The following is a 20,752-nucleotide window of genomic DNA, read 5'->3' on the forward strand; positions in this document are numbered from 1 at the left end:
CTTCAATATTACTGCATCTTACCGAGTTACTGAAAAACATCTTGCACTACTAAAGTACTTGTTGCATTAAAGTCATTTATAAATGCTGGTACTTGTCATGCTTCTCTCTGGGACCCATTTTATACACTAGCGATCACTTGATGAACCATACTCTAGCACCTTCATAGTGTCTTTGTTGCCATTTTTTGTCATTTAAGTCCTATCAGCTTCAATGTTACTGCTCTTCAGCTGTGAATCACATTGAACAGGCTTTATCAACATTTTCTCTTTCAGTGAATGACACTTCAAAATGCTAGTATACAGCTACTTTTTATTCCCATAATATACAGAATGAAAGCTGACCTTACTTTTATCTGACAGTTTTGCTGCTATGAGTGACAACTGCAATTGTTAAGTGAAGTTATGCTTGGACATATGAGCTAGGATTTGCCAACAAAGTCCTAAGACACACATGACACTGTTGTGGATTATTATTATTACCCATGTGTTACGCGCTGCATGTCACGGAAAGAAAATTGACTTGGCTGTCACAAAGTAGCCAAATACTTACTGCTTAAGGGCTATGATTTAGCTACCCATGATGGCTACAATATGGCCACTAGTACTGTTGGCAACCAGTCATTTCAACAAATTTCACAATATGATTTATTGTAAGAAGTAAATATTTCAGAGACACACACTGCATATTTTCTTTGAACTATTTAAAAAATGCTTCTAATCTAATTAAAGTATAGAAAGTAATATATAAATAAATGAATAAATATTTGATTAATGAGCAATTTAAAAATATTAACTGATCTTTCATGCTTGCTAATGACCATTTTTTGTTTTTAAATATTAACTATCCATAGAGCAAATATGAATGAACATAGAAGCTATCAGGAGTTTTTCTTTTAGGTTTTTCCTGTTTCATAATTTAAATATGTTATTTTCATTAAATTGGTGACAACTATGCACAAAAAAAATAATCTGGGGATAAAACATACAGAAAATGTTTTTTCTTTTGACTGCCAGTACAGAAACTTTGCTCTTCTTGCCTTTTCAGTGGCAAAGCTTTACATGACCTTCTTATTAAAGTCAGGCATGTCTCTGATGAGTTTCTACTCCATGGGGAGCACAGCCAGAGCATTAAGACGATCCTGTGTCATGGTGTTTCTCAGGAAAGTCTTGATCCTTTTCAAAAGCAGAAAAGTACCTCTTGGATTCAGTTATTGTCAGGAGTGTGGTGAGGAGAATCTTGAGAAAACTGAATGTGTCTGTGAAAGTGCTCTGTAGGCTGTTCTTGATGAAAAAAAACACTGATACCAGGCACAGCAGCACTATGTTTTGAAAGCAGCTCTTCATGCTGAATGCAGAAGAACCGTTCCATGGCATGCTTCAGGATTGCATCACACGCCTATCAAAAATACATCACAAGATTAAATATGCATTAAATCTTTTTAGATGGAAGAAATTCTACCTGAAACATGCCCATGTCCATGTGAAGTATATGAGTCATAATGTTTAAGCACTATTATTCACACACTTTACAGTATGTTTACTTTTTAGTTGTTTTGTTTTTAACTTAATTCAATATTGGTCATTAATGAATCATTGCCTACATAGTAATTTTATTACATTAATCATTTTTTCCTATTATATATTATGATATATTTTATACAGAATATATATATATCTGATGTATGAAGATGACAAAATAATCTTACTAATAATAATAATTGATGATTTAAAAGAAAATCTGCATCACAACTCTAAAGCCAGTCTCTGCTGTTCTACTACTCCCAACAAATAACGTAAATTTAAGTTGTTATCACATTTTCATTCTTGTTTATTTTATATAATATTTCTAAGTAACGTCAATTTTTTCTGTTGGATGCTTGTGTTGTGTATGTTCTGAATTACAACATTGATCCTGAATCTTCTATCCATCTTCTTCTGCTTATCCAATGCTTCAAAGAATATAGATATCAATAGGCTGAATAGTTTCAGTGGTCAAATAGTTCCAATGGTCTTTATTGTCCCCAATGGGAAATTAATTTGCAGTATGTCCACACATCAAACAACAAACAAACACACACACAAAAAAATTGTAGTATATCATATGTTGCATGCTCTTGAAGAAGAATGACAGGAAAAAGTGAAATTCTCATGTGCAAGGATCCTCACAAAGCCTCCAGCCTTTCAGAAAACCAAGGTTATGAAAAGGTTATAAAAATGTGTTTTTTGCTTGCGAGTTACGATGAATTGGGCAAGCCAACAACTTTATCATGTTTTATAGGAGACAGTAGCTTTCATTCAATATTATAATATAGTATTTACTTTAGAGCTTTGGTTTTGAGTTTTTGTGGGGCTCATAAATTGCTCCTGTAATCAACATGCTGTCCAACAGCTCAATCTAGAGTTTCAGTGACTGAGGGTTGGGTCTTGTAGAAGTAGGGTTCTTGTTTGCTATTGTTATGTGGTTAATGTAATCTCTTTTTAGTTTATCTGAGGCTCAGGGTGATAAATAACTCACCTTTTAGTATAAAATTGAAGCACACTGATTGGCTAGGTTTGGATTTCTCTAGACCCCAGTGCTGAACTTCGGCTAGTAATAATGGGTCACTCTTGGGGTCTCATTGGATTCCAACATAGTGCCGTGATAGGATGCTACCTGTGCAACAAATACAGTCGTGAAATTTCCTTGATACTAAATATTCCACAGTCAGGATAGCCCCTTCCTGTTCCAACATGACTGTCCCCCAGTGCACAAAGTACAGTCCATGAAGACATGGATAAGCAAGTCTGGTGTGAACTCAACCCGACAGAACACCTTTAAGATGAATTAGAGCAGTAACTTCGAGACAGGCCTTCTCCCCCGGGTCTGCCTGCACAAATGCACTTCTGAAAGAATGGTCAAAGCTTCCCATAAACACACTCCTAAACCTTGTGGCCTTCCACAAGAGTTGAAATTGTCACAGATTCAAAGGGTGGACTGACAGCATATTAAGCCTTTTGGATTAAGAATGGGATGTCCCTCACAGCCGAATACTTTTGGCCATATATGTTAGATAACATAAGCCTACCTGCAAATTACTTGAAACCCAATATAGCAGCTAGTGAGAAGACAAAATGTACCTTGCTTGCTTGTTCTCTGTCACTAGCAACATACTGACTAGAGCACTATTAGGTTTTGTTTTGCAGTCCTTGTGTGTTTCAGTATGTATTATGCCAGTAGTTTAGTAGTGATTAGTGGACTCCATTCCTAAAGAAATGTGATTCATTTTGTCTTTTGTGGAAGGCCTGTCGTTCTTCCCATCTGATGTTTGTTATATGTAAGAAACGTCATAAGGAATGAGGAATGTAAATGGACTACTCTCCCGGAGTACTCAAAGCACTGTATACAACATGCCACATTCACACCCGTTCTCAAAAGACTCTAAACTGAGTGCTTTTCTAACGACATTCACACTCCGATGGACGCATCGGAGAGCAACTTGGGGTTGGTATCTTGCCCCAGGATACTTGGCATGCAGAATGGAGAAGCCAGGGATTGAACCACCAACCTTCCAATTAGTAGGTGACCTGCTCTACCTCCTGAGCTACAGCCATCCAATGTGTGTGTATGGGAATCTGGGTATTTTGTACAGAAGCACAAATCTGTCGCAAACCAATGTAAAACCTATCCATGTGTCTTTCCTTTATTACCTAAAGTTAGACTGCAAAAATGATCGTTTCCTAATACCTACTTTCACATTAGGGTAGTGTTGCAAATTTTAATGCATAAGCAGGCTTTGGTTAGCATACACAAAAATAAAGAAATAAGTAAAAATAAAAATGTTTCTTTTGACTTGAAAGTCAACCACAATAATTTTGAGATATACAAAGTAATATGTGACAGTGTTTGTGGAGTGAGAGAATAAAAGTGGCAGAGCAGGGGGGGAAATAGAAAGCAGCTGCATTATTTTGGCCCTTTGAAAGTAAACAGCATGCAACATGACCATGATGCAACAGCAGGAAACAAGAGGGTCACCATATCATTTGAAGTGTTTCTACCAAAGACAAAGACAGGCCCTCTGGTGCGCCACAGCTCAGCTTAAATCTCTTCGAGGTATTTTTTCGATGTTTTGTAACAAACAGACACTGATAAATCTGGAAAGAAAACATACAGAGGGTACTAGGGAGAATGGGAGGAACTGCACTGCAAAGCAGTTTTTAATTCAACTTCTGAATTTGCTACAGGTGGGAGGATGAGATTCATGCACGGAGGGACACAAATTATTTATTTAGAGTTGATTATAGTCATTAATATAGTAAGAGAGGAGAGAAAGCGACAGAGGGAGAGATAAATGAGTGCCATTTGTTATCTACATTAATCAACACGATCTCTGGAGTCAAGGCTGTGGGATGGAGGGAAGATGAAGTGGTAGAAGTGCTGATGAAAAGACATGCAAAGGTTGTGCCACACAGCTATACATATTTCTTTATAATTTAAAGCTTCAAACACAACCAAACAGCTACTGCCAGGCTTAACACAATTAGTGATGTTAGTAGCTTGGGGCAGGCTATGCGTGAAAACAGAACTTATTATTCAGTAAACAAAATATATAGAGTATATATTCCTCTACACTTTATATTCAGCAAAAGATCAACTGAGGATTTATGTTTAAGGTAAATGTGATGTAATCAGTTCTTGTATTTAAAAAAAAAAAAAAGCCATGATTTTACTCTTTTCCTTGTCTTGGTTGGGTGCTACTCTCTTTAAAAAATGTGATGTTTACCGTAAAAGCATCACACTGAGCAGTGCATGTCTTCACACAGCCTACTTTTGAAGACTTATGTGTAACTTAAATATAATCTATAATGTGTTCATGACTTAGGCATCAAACACATATCAAGGTAAATATAGCATGAATGTGAAGTTGATATATGATTCTCGTGGTCACAGACAGATTCACATTGACACAGCTAGTGTAAAGAATTTCAAACTGACGGCTAATCCGATGTAAACAGAGCTAAGATTTTACAATGAAGTGTGGGCCCTTGATTTGTTTTGGGGGTTTTTTGCAAACTAAAAGTTTTATTGATATTATATTTCACACACCAGCTAAAATTAGAACAATTAATTTTAAGCAAGATGATGGCATATTTACTTATTAAACACATATTAATGTCATAGTTCCTAAACACCAGCTCTCTTAGAAATGATTTTATACAGATGGAAAATGGTGTGCTAAGAAAAAGTGAATAAAGAAATATTTATAGCTTATAAAATATAACACATATAAAGTTTTAATTATTTCCCAAAGAGACACTTTTTTCATCTGGTTCTGGTTCATGCCACCAAGCAGCTTTTTGTGGATATTTTATTGTCCACAAATAACAAATGTGTATTGTTTATAGCTCCATCCACTGCATAAACAATAAAATAATCTTGTAGCTTTTATAATGTTCTCTTCAAGGCATAGTTTACCAGGGAAAATATTCTCCAGTACCCATAATGTTGTAGCTACACAACATGGACAAAATAAAAAATGTGTGCCATATAATGCATCCCAATAAAACAACACTATACACTATTACATGAGACAAATTTTCTCTCTCTCTTTTTCAGAAAGAGTCTTAGAGTTGTGACTATATGCCCGTCGGGCAGTTAGTGAGATGCGAGTCTGGGTTTTGTAGAAATCTTTTTATTTTTCTGTTATTTTTTGAAATGTCTACCATACCCGAGTAAACAAAGCCACAAAGTATGTCATTTAGCCATGGATACAATCTGTATTGTAATAATCGCCACTCCTAAGATAACTAAAAACATGACAGGCATTACAAGTTTTTTCATTTAGCGCAAATATTTATGTGGGTCTTGACTGCTGCATATGTGGATAACAGTTTAAATTGTTTTGATTACTAATTGGCTTTATTAAATCCCCAAATTGTCACTAACTTATTATAATAAAAAAATCATAAGCTATTCAAGATGTCTTTATTGAAATTGGAAAATATTATTAAATCCTGCAGTGCTGGAAGCAAGGAGAGAACGCTGATCTTTATAATACAACATAGCTGTTATTTTATTATTGTGTCCAACCACCAACAGCATGAAGGCCATAATTCAGTGGTGCAGAAGAATGACTTCATATGGTCCATTAAATCCATTCCTCGGGGCATGCCTACACATATGAGCAAGTTACGAAAACAATATTTGCCATATTGAAACCCAAACTGTATGCAGACAATTACACTTTGTGCAATTAAAGTGCAATCAAAACGATAAATGACAACAATGCCAGTAAATCCATGCCTTTATTGAGTCCTTGATGGTCCCTTAAGTGTATTACAGTTTGTTAATGTGCTGCTCTATGTATTTTTAATTGCCTCATTATAGCCATTGATTTGATCTTCGAGCTGCAGCAAAATGAGGAAGACGTGCTGTCTGAACTTTGCTGGTTGGGTGAGGGGAAAGTCATATGTAGAAACAGACTATTTGGTATCTTTGTATTTCTCATCCAGCCAAGCCAGGAAGATCTCTCTTTAGCTGATAATATGATCCCTGCTTAATATGATTGTTATGTACGTCATTTGTTTCTCAGAGGGGGATTTGAAAAGATGTAGATTCATAATTAGACTGTGTGTAATGGAACAATTGAATTTTATGCAAGGCTTTGCAAGTTCTCATTCCACACACTAATCAGAAACCAATTTTAGCTGGCATTCAACTGTTTAACTACCATGGAAACACCATGTTACTGAAAAAGAATGAAAGCTTTTTTTTTTAAGTTTAACAGCTATATAATTTGTAAGGCCAATAATGCAGAGCTAAGTGCAATAACTCATAAAAATAATCTTACTTTCTATAACAAAATTCCCACCAATTTTACTACAAGTTGTTAATTATCATTAATATTCTGTATGGCCTTTGCCTTTTAGCCCTCTAATTTTACTGCTTTGATAAGCCACTTTTTGAGCTACTTCAGCCAAATGCCAGAGTGATTCTGCTAAGATAAAAGGGAACATAATTAGTATAAGAAGGTAAAGATAATGAAGTGATAAATGCAAGTCTGAGTTTAGATGAAGGTCAGTTGGGAAATCATTTGTTTAATATGAGATGGAGGTCCATGCATGTCTAAAACGTGAAAGGTAAAAATAACACAAGAAAAAGGAAGGAGAACGGCAATAGAAAGAGGCACGTGTGTGTGAATTAAAGGATGTAAAGGGAGGTGGAAAGAAAGAAATTTGATATTGAAAGCTTTTTATTAAAAAAACAGACATGTAAGCAACTTTTCACCTGCAGAACAGTTTTTAATGTGCTCTTTCCAAATCACAGATTTTTCTTCACCCAAGACTAACTGTGACTGAATAAGAATATTAGCAATAGCAAGAGCAGCAAGAATATTAGCTGTAATATAGAGAGAGAGAGCGAGAGAGAGCTACAGACAAATGCAGCCACATTGGTAATGAGCGCTATCAGTACCTTTGCATCAAACAGCACAACACGTGTAGGAAAATGAAAAGTCAATAGCCAGAACCTAAATGTACACCCACATAAGTTGTAATGAATGCCAGCTTTCCCAATAGACAGATGCACAGGTAAATTAAATGGAAACTGTGCTGTGAACAATAATTGAGCTAACCAGTTTATGTAGATGTCAATATTATAGATGTAGTGTTTTATTTGTGTTTAAGATTTAGGTAACAGACATTTAAGAGCGTTGCATAATATTTCAGAGAAAGTTGTACATTTTAATTGTTGTACACTTCAACAAAAACACACTTCCCAGCTTGCATGAGTTTAGAATAACTTTTACTTGTTTCCTTTTGTTCAGGTGCCTGCAGTGTGCAACTTGGCTGCACTCTGCAGGCTGCATACCAAATGACACACACTTCATAAACATTTTGAAAGTTGTATGAATCATAAAATGTCCTCTATACTACAGTATACTCCTCTGTACTACACAGAGGAAAGAAGCTCCTACGTCCTCTGTAGTACATCTTATCAAACTCCCACGGGCAATACTATGTCCACTTACACAACTTGGAGAATATGCAACAGGTAGTTGCATATTAACAAATATGCATTAACAAATTACACTACATTATTTTTTTCGCAAATGTCCAACATGAATGTGTTCTTTACATTCAACGTAGTGCATTGGTCTAACGTATTCATTATTCATCTGTGTCCCTGTGTTTATAGAAATTCTCGCCATTTTTGCTAATTGGAAATACAAAAACACAACCACATTAGTATAACGTGGGTGCATTCTGCAGACCCCTCCTCTCCTTCCCGCACATCCCACTCAAAGAAAGCCTAAGCTGCTCCAAGTGCCTGTGTGAGCTTCACTCATGCAGGCAATAATTAAAATTAGTTTACTGTCTGTCAGACTGCAAATGGCCAAGATAATAATAGCAGTAATAAGCCCAGACAATAAAAATAATAAGACTGGGAGGTGGGGTGTCCATTAATGTGTATTAACGTGCCTTACAATTCTATGGGTCCCACACTACCACCACTACAGGGTAATTAAAAGATTTGGTTCTATACAATGTATAACAATGTAAGAATAAGCTCTTCTTTTTTTGCAATCAACCAACTACGACCACTTTCTCTGTACTGATTATAAGGTGCTATTTTATATAAGTAATGTACACATTCTCGACTTAACTCAACCACTCACAATGCAATAGGAAATATTCTTTCATGCTGCACAACTGCTTCCACAATGCTGTTTAGACACCACTCCACAGCCTGTAATGTTGGAACATGATCACCTAGGTGGGTGAAAGGGTATGGCTTCAAAACTCCAAGTTCACTCATCATCTTTATGGTTGGCCATTGAGAAGACAGAGATGACAGGTTCTCACTCACATTAACGAGCTGACAGCAACACAGCGGATGAGAGGGGATGGAGGGATGAAAGAAAGAGGGCAATAAAACGGAGACGAAAAGCCCAAGGCCAACAAATGTACTCAGATCTTCTCAATCAAAAGATGAGGCTTCAGGAGGTTGCAAGCTAAAGGTAGAAGAAGGTCTGTGTGTTTTGTACGGTATTTCTCATTTAAAATATGACTAATTACATAATATGAGCCCTACCTGAATAAATAATATTTGTTTTAACATCACAACACATTTTTTTTCACATAGAGCTAATATATGACTTTGATTATTTATCCCAGTCTTGCTATCCATTCATTTTTAAATATTTGGAGCTTAGTTTTTGTTTTTTTCTTATTCTTCTGTGCAGATTTAACAATCCAGTATATAATGAGGTGTCAGTGTACCTGTGTCTGGATATTAATGCACTACTCCAAACATTTGTGGCCATTTTACCTTTCCATACCACTAGTGTTGGTCAAGTTACTTGAAAAAAGTAATCAGTAACTAATTACTGATTACTTCCCCAAAAAAGTAATCCCATTACTTTACTGATTACTTATTTTCAAAAGTAATTAATTACTTGGTTACTTAGTTACTTTTTAAAAACACGATTTACAACCTGAATAGGTGATAAAGCGATAGATCTTTCAGCCCAATTCTACTTTTTCTACAATCCATCATACAAAATGTAATCAAATGGAAAAGTCCCTTTTTAAAACTTGTTTTATTAGTTTTAATCTTTTAACTTTATGCATCAAGCAAAAATTTAATTATATGCAACATTCTCTGACTGGAAGAAATTTGTTTTAAACCTATTTTCTGCACATTCCAGCACATAAAATATTTTTTTGTGTGTGTTTACACTCAGTCTTTCAAATAGATGCAAGTAAAACACAGCAGAAAATACATAAAGTCAAAGACTAGTGGTCCTTTTGCTCTATTTTCACCTGTAAAGCAGGAGTAGGGTAGGCGGAGGTTTACCCTGGTGCAGGTGTGCCGCAGCGGTCAGTGGAAGAATCCGCGAGTTTCTCTGTGAGTTTCCCATTACGTCGTAGCGCACTTGGTGCTTGCTTGGAAGTTTAGGGGGTTTTTTTTCGCTGTAAAAAGAAGTTTTCTTCCCACGCACAACGGACACTAATGTTTTTGTCACTTTTTATGGAATCAAACTTAAAGTAAGGTCAGTACTTCCACGCTTTAAACGCTGCACGCTCATACTCTCTCCCGCAGTCGATCCATTGTTGATCTGCACACAGCTGTTGTCACAAACGTTGCACTTGCTTACGTCACTGTCATGAGACATTCTCGCAAAAAAATCACGGTTTTAGTAACGCAGTAACGCAGCGTTCCTATGGGAAAGTAACGGTAATCTAATTACCGTTTTTGCAATAGTAATCCCTTACTTTACTCGTTACTTGAAAAAAGTAATCGGATTACAGTAACGCGTTACAAGTAACGCGTTACTGCCCATCTCTGCATACCACTAACCATGATGAGCTTGTACCTCTTGTACAAGCTAAAGCAAGCTGTTCCTCTGGTGAGTTTTAGTGATGAATACTAATAAGGAGGTTGCTGAAGTGGAACTTTTCTGCTTCAGATTTGGCAAATTTCTGGTGAGTGGAAATAACCGCCTTACTTTAAGAACTGCTGAGAAGCCGTATGAAGAGAGTGAAAAGAAAATGAGGATAGAGAGGATGAGTGTTTGTTTTTGTATTTGTGTGTTTTGTGTTAATTCTGGTGATGAGTCAACACAGAAGCAGCAGCAGGATGAGACCAAACGGTTGTGCTGCTAGACAGAAGAAGCTCCTCAAGAAGATTCATTTCGTCCCCTCTTATGTTATTAGTCAGTCTGTGAGAACTTCAAAATGTGATCATATCTGTGGGGTTTTTTTTGTTGTGTGGTTACTGCTAGAACTCCTACTGGCATGTACCCTGTGTTTAAGGATTCGAAGCAATAAGCCAGGGGTGTCGAACTTCAGGCCTCGAGGGCTGGTGTCCTGCAGGTTTTAGATCTCACCCTGGGACGACACACCTGAATCAAATGGTATAAATAGTTCATTACCAGGCCTCTGGAGAACTTCAAAATATGTTGAGGAGGTCATTTAGCCATTTAAATCAGCTGTGTTGGATCAAGCATGGAAGCATGGAGTTCGACACCTGTGCTCTAAGCTGTACCTGCAGTTTAACTGTACAAGTGTGTGTAACAGAGGGTAACAAGTACATGTCTGACCAAACCTGACCACTGACCACTGCAAACAGCCTGACTAGGCTGGTTGCAGTGGGTTCTCTAGCTGTATAGATTGAAAACTGGCTGATTCTACTGACTGCAAGACAGGCACACGGATACTTATTCAGACACACATAAGCATTAAAATGCTTTTCTTAGTGAGGGAGGGAGCTTTAGGGGGAGTTTTCACAGGAGGAGGTGATCTGTCAGGAATTTCAAGCCCTTGAAGTGTCATAAATGGAAAGTCTGTGTATATATGATACTGCAAGTGCCCGGACGACCTACAGGAGATGAATATCTATATGCTGCATTAACATCAAATGGAAGACTTTGGATGAGAAGTTTCTGCCTCAAAATACCATTTATGTCACCTGTCAGACTGCAAATGATGTTTCATGTCTGCAGCAACCTAAATTCTGGCATCACCACCAACCACCCAAAGTCAAGTCTTGCTTTTAAAACACTGGTCTTCTAGAACTGAACCAATATAGACTTGTCGACAGCTCCTTTGGAAGATATAATAAAAGTTATTTCCCTAGTGATCTGTGACCTGGGAATTCTGTCATTATGGTTTAGGTTTAGTTTTACTATTATTGGTCTTATAAAAAAAAAAAAAAAAGAAAGAAAACAAAACATAATACTGATCTCGTGAATGGATTCATTTTAGAAGAAAACAGATGATCAAATTGTTGCTTTTAGGATTTGGCTACATTGTGACATTTGAAAGTCGCTACCATGAGAGGACACAGTATACTTTGGTTTATTCTTTGGTTACACATATGCCCCAGTCATCACATCCAGTTTTAAAATGCCACAAAGTATCTATTGTGAACAAAACCAAAATTAAAAATGATTAAAAATAGAGCCTACTGTGTTTTCCATGTTCCACCAACCATAATATATAACAAAAATAATTTGTTTTTCAAAAAAAAAGCGGGAATTGTATATTAGAAGAACAGAAAGCAATGAATTGTAACAACATAAATAATAACATAAAATAACATAATAACATAAAAAAGCTGACCAGGGCCTTCTGTGATCTATTTTTAATTTGATTGTGTGCCAAATATTTTCAGTGGCTGACTGGTCTAGACTGCAGCAGCAGGTTTAGCTTTTACCAAAGAGACATGCTGTTGTAAAAGGTTCAGTCCTGCTATAATAGGCAAGGCCTTCGCTCAAACTTGGCATTCCAGTCATTTGGATGGTACCACATAGTGATCCAAAATGTATTTATATTTCCATATCTTAGCAACAACTTTCTCAGTCTTCTGTTTTAGAATGTGGATCACATGTAAAATTAGGACATACATAGTTATCACAAAACACTATATTTTATTTTATTTTTTTTAGAAACACAGTTGCATATCAAAATATGATGTCAGCTATATCTTGTATAAGCATGAAAATGGTGCCAATCATATCTTACATTAGATTATATTTTGGAATCAGTGCACAGCCAGACCTCATCAAACATTTCATTTAAACCAATCAGATGTCTGTGAAGGTTCTCAGTCATCCAGGTCATCGTAGTCAAAGGAGCTTGCAAAGAAAAGCGTCTGGACTTCTTTAAGTTACTTGAAGACGTTTCACCTCTCATCCGAGAAGCTTCTTCAGTTCTAAGGTCAAATGGTGGAGAGTCCCAGATATAAACCTAGTGGGAGTATCCCCCCACAGAGGGACAAAAGGACCCCCTGATGATCCTCTAATCGCCTGAGCCAAGGTGTGAAACTGGGTGTGGGTCCCAATCAGCCAGAGTTTCGGGTGTGTTCATTGTGAAACCTGGCCCCACCTTGCCATTTCTCCACAACAGTTGCCCATAGTGGACCTCATCACAGCCACAGAATCTGCCATACGGATTAATAAATTATCACAGACAGAAGCAGAGCAAATCAGAATGAAAGTCTCAGCCACGCTCTCCAGTGCCAAAGTCCCTCCATCCAACCTCACAATACAGGAAAAGAAGGCCGTCGCGTCCCTGAGCAAAGACCACAACATCACTGTTTTACCAGCTGATAAGGGAAGATGCACCGTGGTCCTAAACACTACAGATTACCATACAAAGATAACTACTCTCCTCAGTGACAACAATACCTACGAAGCCTTAAAGCGAGACCCCACAAGCAGCTACAAAAAGAAAGTTATAGCTTGCCTTCAAGACTTTGAAAAGGACAAAATTATTGACCGCCTTACTTATCACCGCCTTTACCCAGGGGATGCCATACCCTGCATCTACGGACTTCCTAAAATCCACAAGGAAGCTGTCCCACTCAGACCCATAGTCAGTAGCATAAACTCAGCCACTTATAACATTGCTAAACACCTTGCTACCATCCTTGCTCCTCTTGTGGGGAACACCCCACACCACATCAAGAACTCCACCGACTTCACTGACAAGGTCCAGAAACTTACCCTGGATCCAGATGAAACCATGGTGTCCTTTGATGTAGTCTCTCTCTTCACTTGCATACCCACCACGGAGGCCGTGGAGACTGTCAGAAAACGACTACAAGAAGACAGCTCCTTGGAGGACAGGACCAACTTCACACCCGATCAGATTTGCACACTGTTAGACCTCTGCCTCACCACTACATATTTCAAATACAACGAAGGCTTTTACAGACAAAAACATGGCTGTGCCATGGGCTCCCCCGTGTCACCTATTGTAGCCAACCTTTACATGGAGGAAGTGGAAAGGAAGGCTCTTGGCTCTTTCAAAGGAAGAGTACCCAGCCACTGGTACAGATATGTGGACGACACCTGGGTCAAAATCAAGACACAAGAAGTGGAATCCTTCACTGCGCACATTAACGCTGTGGATAAAAACATCAAGTTCACCAGGGAAGACACAAAGGACAACTGTTTGCCTTTCCTGGACTGCGCTGTGCACATTGAAGAGAACGGCAAACTCAACATCGAAGTTTACCGGAAGCCCACACACACGGACCAGTACCTCCTCTTTGACTCCCATCACCCTTTGGAACACAAACTTGGAGTAATTAGGACCCTACACCACCGGGCAGAACATGTTCCCTCTAAGCCTGAAGGAAAAAAGAAGGAACACACACATGTAAAGGAAGCACTCAAAACGTGCGGCTATCCTAAATGGGCGTTCTTAAAGTCAGCAAAGAGGCACAGAAAAGAAGACCAGACACCAGCGAGGGAGGATAAGAAGGACAGACGCAACAACATTGTCATCCCCTATGTAGCCGGTGTATCAGAAAAACTTAGGAGAGTTTTCTCCAAGCATGACATCCCGGTGCATTTCAGACCCAGCAACACGCTCAGACAAAAACTGGTTCACCCGAAAGACAAAACGCCAAAACACAGACTTAACAATGTGGTGTATGCTGTACAGTGCAGCGAGGAATGCCCAGACCTCTACATTGGAGAGACCAAACAGCCACTTCACAAGCGCATGGCACAACACAGAAGAGCCACCTCCACAGGACAAGACTCAGCAGTCCATCTGCATCTTAAGGATAAAGGACACTCTTTCGAGGATGCCAATGTTCACATTTTGGACAGAGAGGACAGATGGTTTGAAAGAGGAGTGAAAGAAGCCATCTATGTCCACTGTGAGCGACCATCTTTGAACAGAGGCGGGGATTTACGACACCAACTCTCTGCCATCTATAATCCAGTTTTGAGATCCCTTCCCAGACGCCTTAACGCCCACTCACATCCTGGGCCATCTGACCTCAGGAATTCGCATGATAAGGTGGGGCCAGGTTTCACAATGAACACACCCGAAACTCTGGCTGATTGGGACCCACACCCAGTTTCACACCTTGGCTCAGGCGATTAGAGGATCATCAGGGGGTCCTTTTGTCCCTCTGTGGGGGGATACTCCCACTAGGTTTATATCTGGGACTCTCCACCATTTGACCTTAGAACTGAAGAAGCTTCTCGGATGAGAGGTGAAACGTCTTCAAGTAACTTAAAGAAGTCCAGACGCTTTTCTTTGCAAGCTCCTTAAACCAATCAGACCGAATCAAAGGCAAGGAACAGGGTTACCTACTCTTATTAAGTTTTAGTGGATAAAAAATGCCATGGGGTTAAAGACACTGGGAATTGGGTCAGTATTAAATTGAAAAGTCACACAACACACAATGAAAGACTGGGGAATTTATATGGCAAGTAGCAGGACCTTGAGTCAGATTTTTCCTTTTAAAAGAATCAGCATTACAAACATTTGAGACGAACTAGCTAAAAAAAATTATTTTAATTTAACCCTTTAAAGCAGTTTTGCGTAACTATATTTAAATCCCTGTAGAACCGGAACCACGTAAGCTAGCTCAATATCTTTTTTTTTTTTGCATATGAAACCGGAGGAGTTGTACTTACATCTTATGCCATCAGCTTGTCCTTGGTCACGGTTTCCTTCCACACATAGCTTTGCAAATACTGCATAAAAAGCGCTTGCAGGAACAAAAACATAATATTCCAGAAACAGCTTTGCCGATCCGATCAGCTGTTCCTAACACTTCCCACATTGAAACAGACGTCAGCGCAAACGATTGCATGTCCGCCATTACCTGCCCGAAACCGGAAGTGACGTCATTTTCGCGGAAAATGTAGTTTTTTACTTGTAGGCCTTAAAAGCCAATGCTGGTGTTTTTATAAGTCATGTTTGACTTTATGCTTTTCTGAATAGTTGCTGGGATGCTTAGAACTCAAATTGCACTGCTTAAAATAGTTTATTTTGATGCACATGCTGTTTTCTTTGCAAATTTGCATCATAGGATTGTTTTTCGTTTTTCCTGCAGTATTTAAAAAATGGTGTATCTCAAAAATAAAACTATGAAGACACTCAAAATAAATTTCCTGTTGTTGTAAACTATTTTTTGCAACTTTTTTGTATTTAAAGTTTTGAGGGATAAACCTCTTAAATTTCTCCAAGTAGAATATATGCAAAAAAAACAAAAATGATTTTCAATTTTTTTGTAGTTTATTGCACTTTTTTGCAATTTATGTAGTTACTGTGGACTTAATGCATCCATATTATTAAAATATGGGCTATAACAGTTGTATTGATGTATAGCAACTTGAAATGCTCCCAAAAATGGCACTACAACATGTAAAAATATAAAGTAAGCTCTGGCGGCCTTGGTTCTATGGTAGGTCTTAAAGGGTTAATAATATTGTTTTTTCTTTTTTAGATATTACATTGACGTTGACCTCCCTACACTGGTCAACCACAGAAAGATAAATATGACATCCAGACCAGAAAATCAATTCAAAAAGCATATTTATCACAGAGTTGATCTTTATGTATTAACTTATTGCTTTATGGGTATAGTTTCCCACAGCTTTTCATTCATGACCTTTTTAGTGAGTCCCCTGAAACATACTATATAGACTACATGTCCTTTGTGTTCTGTATTCTGTAGGACATTCACTAATTCAATAAGAGCTTGGAAAGATGATATAGTCAAGACAAAAGCCCAAAAAGCCTGGCTCTCAGCCTCAGTGAAACACGCCAATGGAAACAGATAGCATTCGGTTTGCAAAACAGAAAGCAGTGGAATGTATTTAGGAATTCAAGTACAAACAATGTCTTAGAGAAATGATCCGGTTTGGAGGTTGTTTAAAGAGAAAATCTTGTATGTCTTTGGTGTATGTCTTACCCACAGTTAGCTGACCAGTCAGTTGTCCCTGTTCATTCCGAGCATTGACAGTCACATTTCTGTCTGACTGGAGGATCAGTGGACTGTCCTATAGAGAAGAGGAGAGAGAGATGAATAAAAGAACATCAAAATGTATATTTATTGGACTCTCATAAACATAACCACGAATACCAAAATAGCTTCATAGTTTTCATTTACACCTATTTACTTTACTTTCTGTCTGTGCCTTGTGGGCTCTTGCTTCTCTGGACACCTTTCAACCAACCAGCCAGTACTGTCATAACTTGTATCAACTGTCACAGTTCACTCTTGACTCCCTCTCCTCTCTGCCAGCACTGGATACTTTGCACTCAATTTACATAATCCATTCAAAATGGCATCCATCTGTGATTGTGTTTGCTTGTTTTGAATTGTGTGTCTGCGAAAAGCCAATTATTCTCAACCTAAATGATATAAATACAGCTGTGACCCTGACCTCTGCTTTCCTCTTTTAAAGTCTGACTGGGCCACGTGGTGACGACTTTGGTTTACATTGAGTGGATATGTGTTGCAATGAATGCAAACCTGATGTCTGCCATTTTCATTGGCTTACAAAAACAATCTAGCATCGCTCTCTCTCTCTGTCCTTCTCTCAGAGCCACCTCGGCTGTCGCTCCCAGCCCTTCCCAGTCTGCTGACTCTTCCCACTTATATACTTAACCAAGTTTCCACCTCTTTCATTACATCTCTGCACTTGCATCATTTTCTTTTTTTATTCTCTTCCTCTTCCCTGCGTCTCTCACTCTTACCCTTTAAATTGCTTATTTGTTTTGGCTGCATGAAATGAATAGCTCACAGGTGACCCAATTTCTCTGTTGATTTCCCCAAATTAATATCTTGCTGCATTCTGGTCTGAATTCCAAATGAGTATTGTGTTAAAATTGGAAAGTCGTTGATCCGTTGAAATGGGGGGGGGAAATCCCCCCCCTTTCCATCCTCTTCTGACTGAATCTCCCTCATTCACCCACCCATTCTCTGTCGTGCTATTTGTTATGGATGGATATTTATTGTTCTGCTTATGCAAGTGAAGACCAAATTCCTAATATGTCACACCTGTCTGTGTTCTATTTTAGAGCATCAGGGGCTCCTGGGAGTCACGAATGCAAACATGAACCGCTGCATGAACATAAGTGTTATGGGTACACAAAGGTATGAACAGACACACAAACACATACAACAGCCTTACACATACACAAGACAACATGTGGCAAACAACGTTTGCGTGTGACTGTACACCTCACATACACACTTTGATAAATGCACATTCTAGATATGAACACATGCAAACATTAACACCTGAAAGGGCACTTAAGTGCAGTTCAAAGCACTCAAGCTTGTGTGCATGTGTACGCAGACACACATAATCCACTCATACAGACTCGGGTAACAAATTTGCCAAACAACAAATGAGTGCTCCACTCAGTTTATTGTGCAATGCATCTCTCTTCTATTTCCTAACACGTGTACGCTGGATTAATTATTTTCAACGGGGCGTGTGATAGGCTTCACTGTATTATCTTTCCACTCTGTTAAAAGCGAAGGGTGCTTTGAAAAGTATGACAGATGTAATATGCCTTGAATCATTCCAGCTCAATGGGCGGTGTGGACGAACATGCCTGGTCTTATTGTGTTAGCGCAGGACTCTGTCATTTTAAAGCGCAACCATTGATGGGAAGTCTTATTCTATTAAACGCTTATATACAAATCTATGGATATAAGGTTTCCAAATAAGGACTACATGTTAAACAGTTGCTAACGTCTTTATACGACAGCTGAATGTTGCCCACAATGTATGAAAAAGTAACAATACTGTCTTGTCCTTCTTGATGAGAAAATTGTCAGTTCCCCCTAAAAGACATTAGCAGTAATCAAAGACTGAAAATCAAAAGCTTTTTGTCACTTGCATTTCTAATTCTATTAAAATAAGATCTTTTATTCACTCATTTGACACACAATACCCCAGTGTGCAGCCTTTATTATCTCTGTAGAAAATAAAGGCAACATTTTTACAATGTATTATCTATCCATAGCGCCCACTGTACTAGTTCAGAGCATGTTCCTACCATCTGAAAAACGCTCTACAGACGCAGTCTTCAGATAATTAAAGGCCCATGGTAGCTGCTTTATAAATACTCAACCTGCTGTTACTGTTTGCATCCCTTAAAGCTACTAAGGGAGTGCTGCAGATCAAGTTTAAGAAAAACCTCAGTTTCAGCAATCATAGTTCATATTTAGTATGAATACTAATTGAGTTACCATTTGGTGATGTTCAGCTTTGCCTCTTGCCCAAAAACGATGCCACAAAAGCACACAAATAGCAAACAATAAGAGCTGTTTGTCTCTTTGCTAGCAGTGACACCTAACACTGATCAAACTAGCTCTAATTTACCCAGAACAAGAAAGCACTACTAGTAGCCTGAACAGTATAAAGGACAATTATATGCAAAAACTGGCTTCTTTAAATATGAGCTAGGCCTCTAGCAATAAACAAATAAATAAATAATTTTAGTCTTGTTTGCATGGAAAAATACACACATTTATCCTGAGATAAATTTTGTTCTTTTCACACTTTGCAAGTTACCACAGAGTTACACACGCACACACATATACACACATATAAAACTAGTGCTTTTAATACACAATTTTAGGGGGAAAAAAGTTTACAATGAAACAATAATAAGTAACAAACTTTATTTTAGTGAAGTAAATTAGCTATGGTTGTCAGATTGTGCTTTTAAAATTTAAAGACATTGTTGCGGTCCACTAATTTATTAGAGGACACATTTTGGTTGGAGCAACACTGAACCCTTACACCAGTGTAGCAAGAAAAAGATATAAATAAAAGGAAAAACAAATGTATATAATGTGTATCGTATCAAATGCATAGAAAACAAATCCACCAGTACTAGTGCAAAGGTATAGCGTGGAAATATCCATACATATCTCACATATGCTTTGTGTTGTTCATCCATTATTGTCCCTCTGGTTTTGTTGTTAACGTCTCACTCATAAATCTCATCGAATAATGCAAACTATGCAGAGGAACAAATACAGTCACAAGCACCATACTCTCTCTTGCGAGCTGACACAACATACACCACCGCACCATTAATTAAGTTAATAGTTTAATTTTTGCTTTGATTATGGATACAGGCATAGGGCTGCCAGCCTGAGGTAGCCAATGTAATTAGTCAGGTAATAATAAGCTGTAGACGGGTGGCTCATCATCACAGCCTCCAGCCCCCAGTACAGATGGGTCCTAAAAGCAGCTCTCAGCTCTCCTGTTTCACTGGTATGTCACTGACTGCCTGACTAGTCTGGTCAGGACACATGGTTCAAAAGTGATTTTTATTTAGTTATCACTCCAGCTTTCAACTCTCCTATCTGTCTCTCGTGATTGGTCTCACAAGCGGTCTAACTTCATACATTAGCTGTTTCAATAGTAATATAGTCAAGCCTCATACAAGATGCATTTGACTGATTCATCTTTGCCGTCAGCATCATAACAGCTTTTAGCTCTCCTGACTGTCGTGCTGATTGCCTGTCTCACTAACAGACTGACTCTAAATGGCTATGGATGTATGCTGAACAAGCGACACTTCTGGCTGTCATGCTAATAAAAAAGCTTTAATCTCTCTTGTCTCTGGTCAGCTCGATTCTCATGTTTGTCTCTCCGACTATCCAAGTGACTGCCTCTTCTGCAATATCCCCTCAAACTCAAACCTTTAGGAATTGAAGATGTTAGTTTTGAATGTGATGCAACATATGAGGAAAATCATTTATGGAAAACTGAGATCTCAATATAGTAGAATGATTATGTTTAGTCTGCTGTGTTTTTATGTCTCTCTATTGATATGTGTGGAACCTTTTCATTATAAATGTCCTCTAAAGCTCTGTTGTTGATGCGGTTAAAATTACAAAGTTCTTTTAATTTATCAGTTAAGTCAAGTATATAGTAAATCGTTCAAGGCTAAACACAATACTAATCAAACACTGTATGATAAAAAG

The 20,752-nt window shown here is 38.1% G+C and overlaps 1 protein-coding gene across 4 annotated transcripts in view; it reads right to left on the bottom strand.

Moving 5' to 3' along the window:
* LOC146385236 (zeta-sarcoglycan-like) overlaps positions 1–20,752 on the bottom strand; it is a 362,624-nt gene that overhangs the window by 76,731 nt on the left and 265,141 nt on the right. For all 4 annotated transcript variants that reach the window (XM_084930860.1, XM_084930857.1, XM_084930861.1 and 1 more), the window contains one exon: positions 16,706–16,793. In XM_084930860.1, the coding sequence (XP_084786986.1) occupies positions 16,706–16,793 (88 nt within the window). The remainder of the gene's footprint in view (positions 1–16,705; positions 16,794–20,752) is intronic.

The sequence above is a fragment of the Perissodus microlepis genome, chromosome 6 (genome assembly GCF_051167445.1).
Source record: "Perissodus microlepis isolate ML-2025 ecotype Zambia chromosome 6, ASM5116744v1, whole genome shotgun sequence".
Classification (NCBI taxonomy): domain Eukaryota; kingdom Metazoa; phylum Chordata; class Actinopteri; order Cichliformes; family Cichlidae; genus Perissodus; species Perissodus microlepis.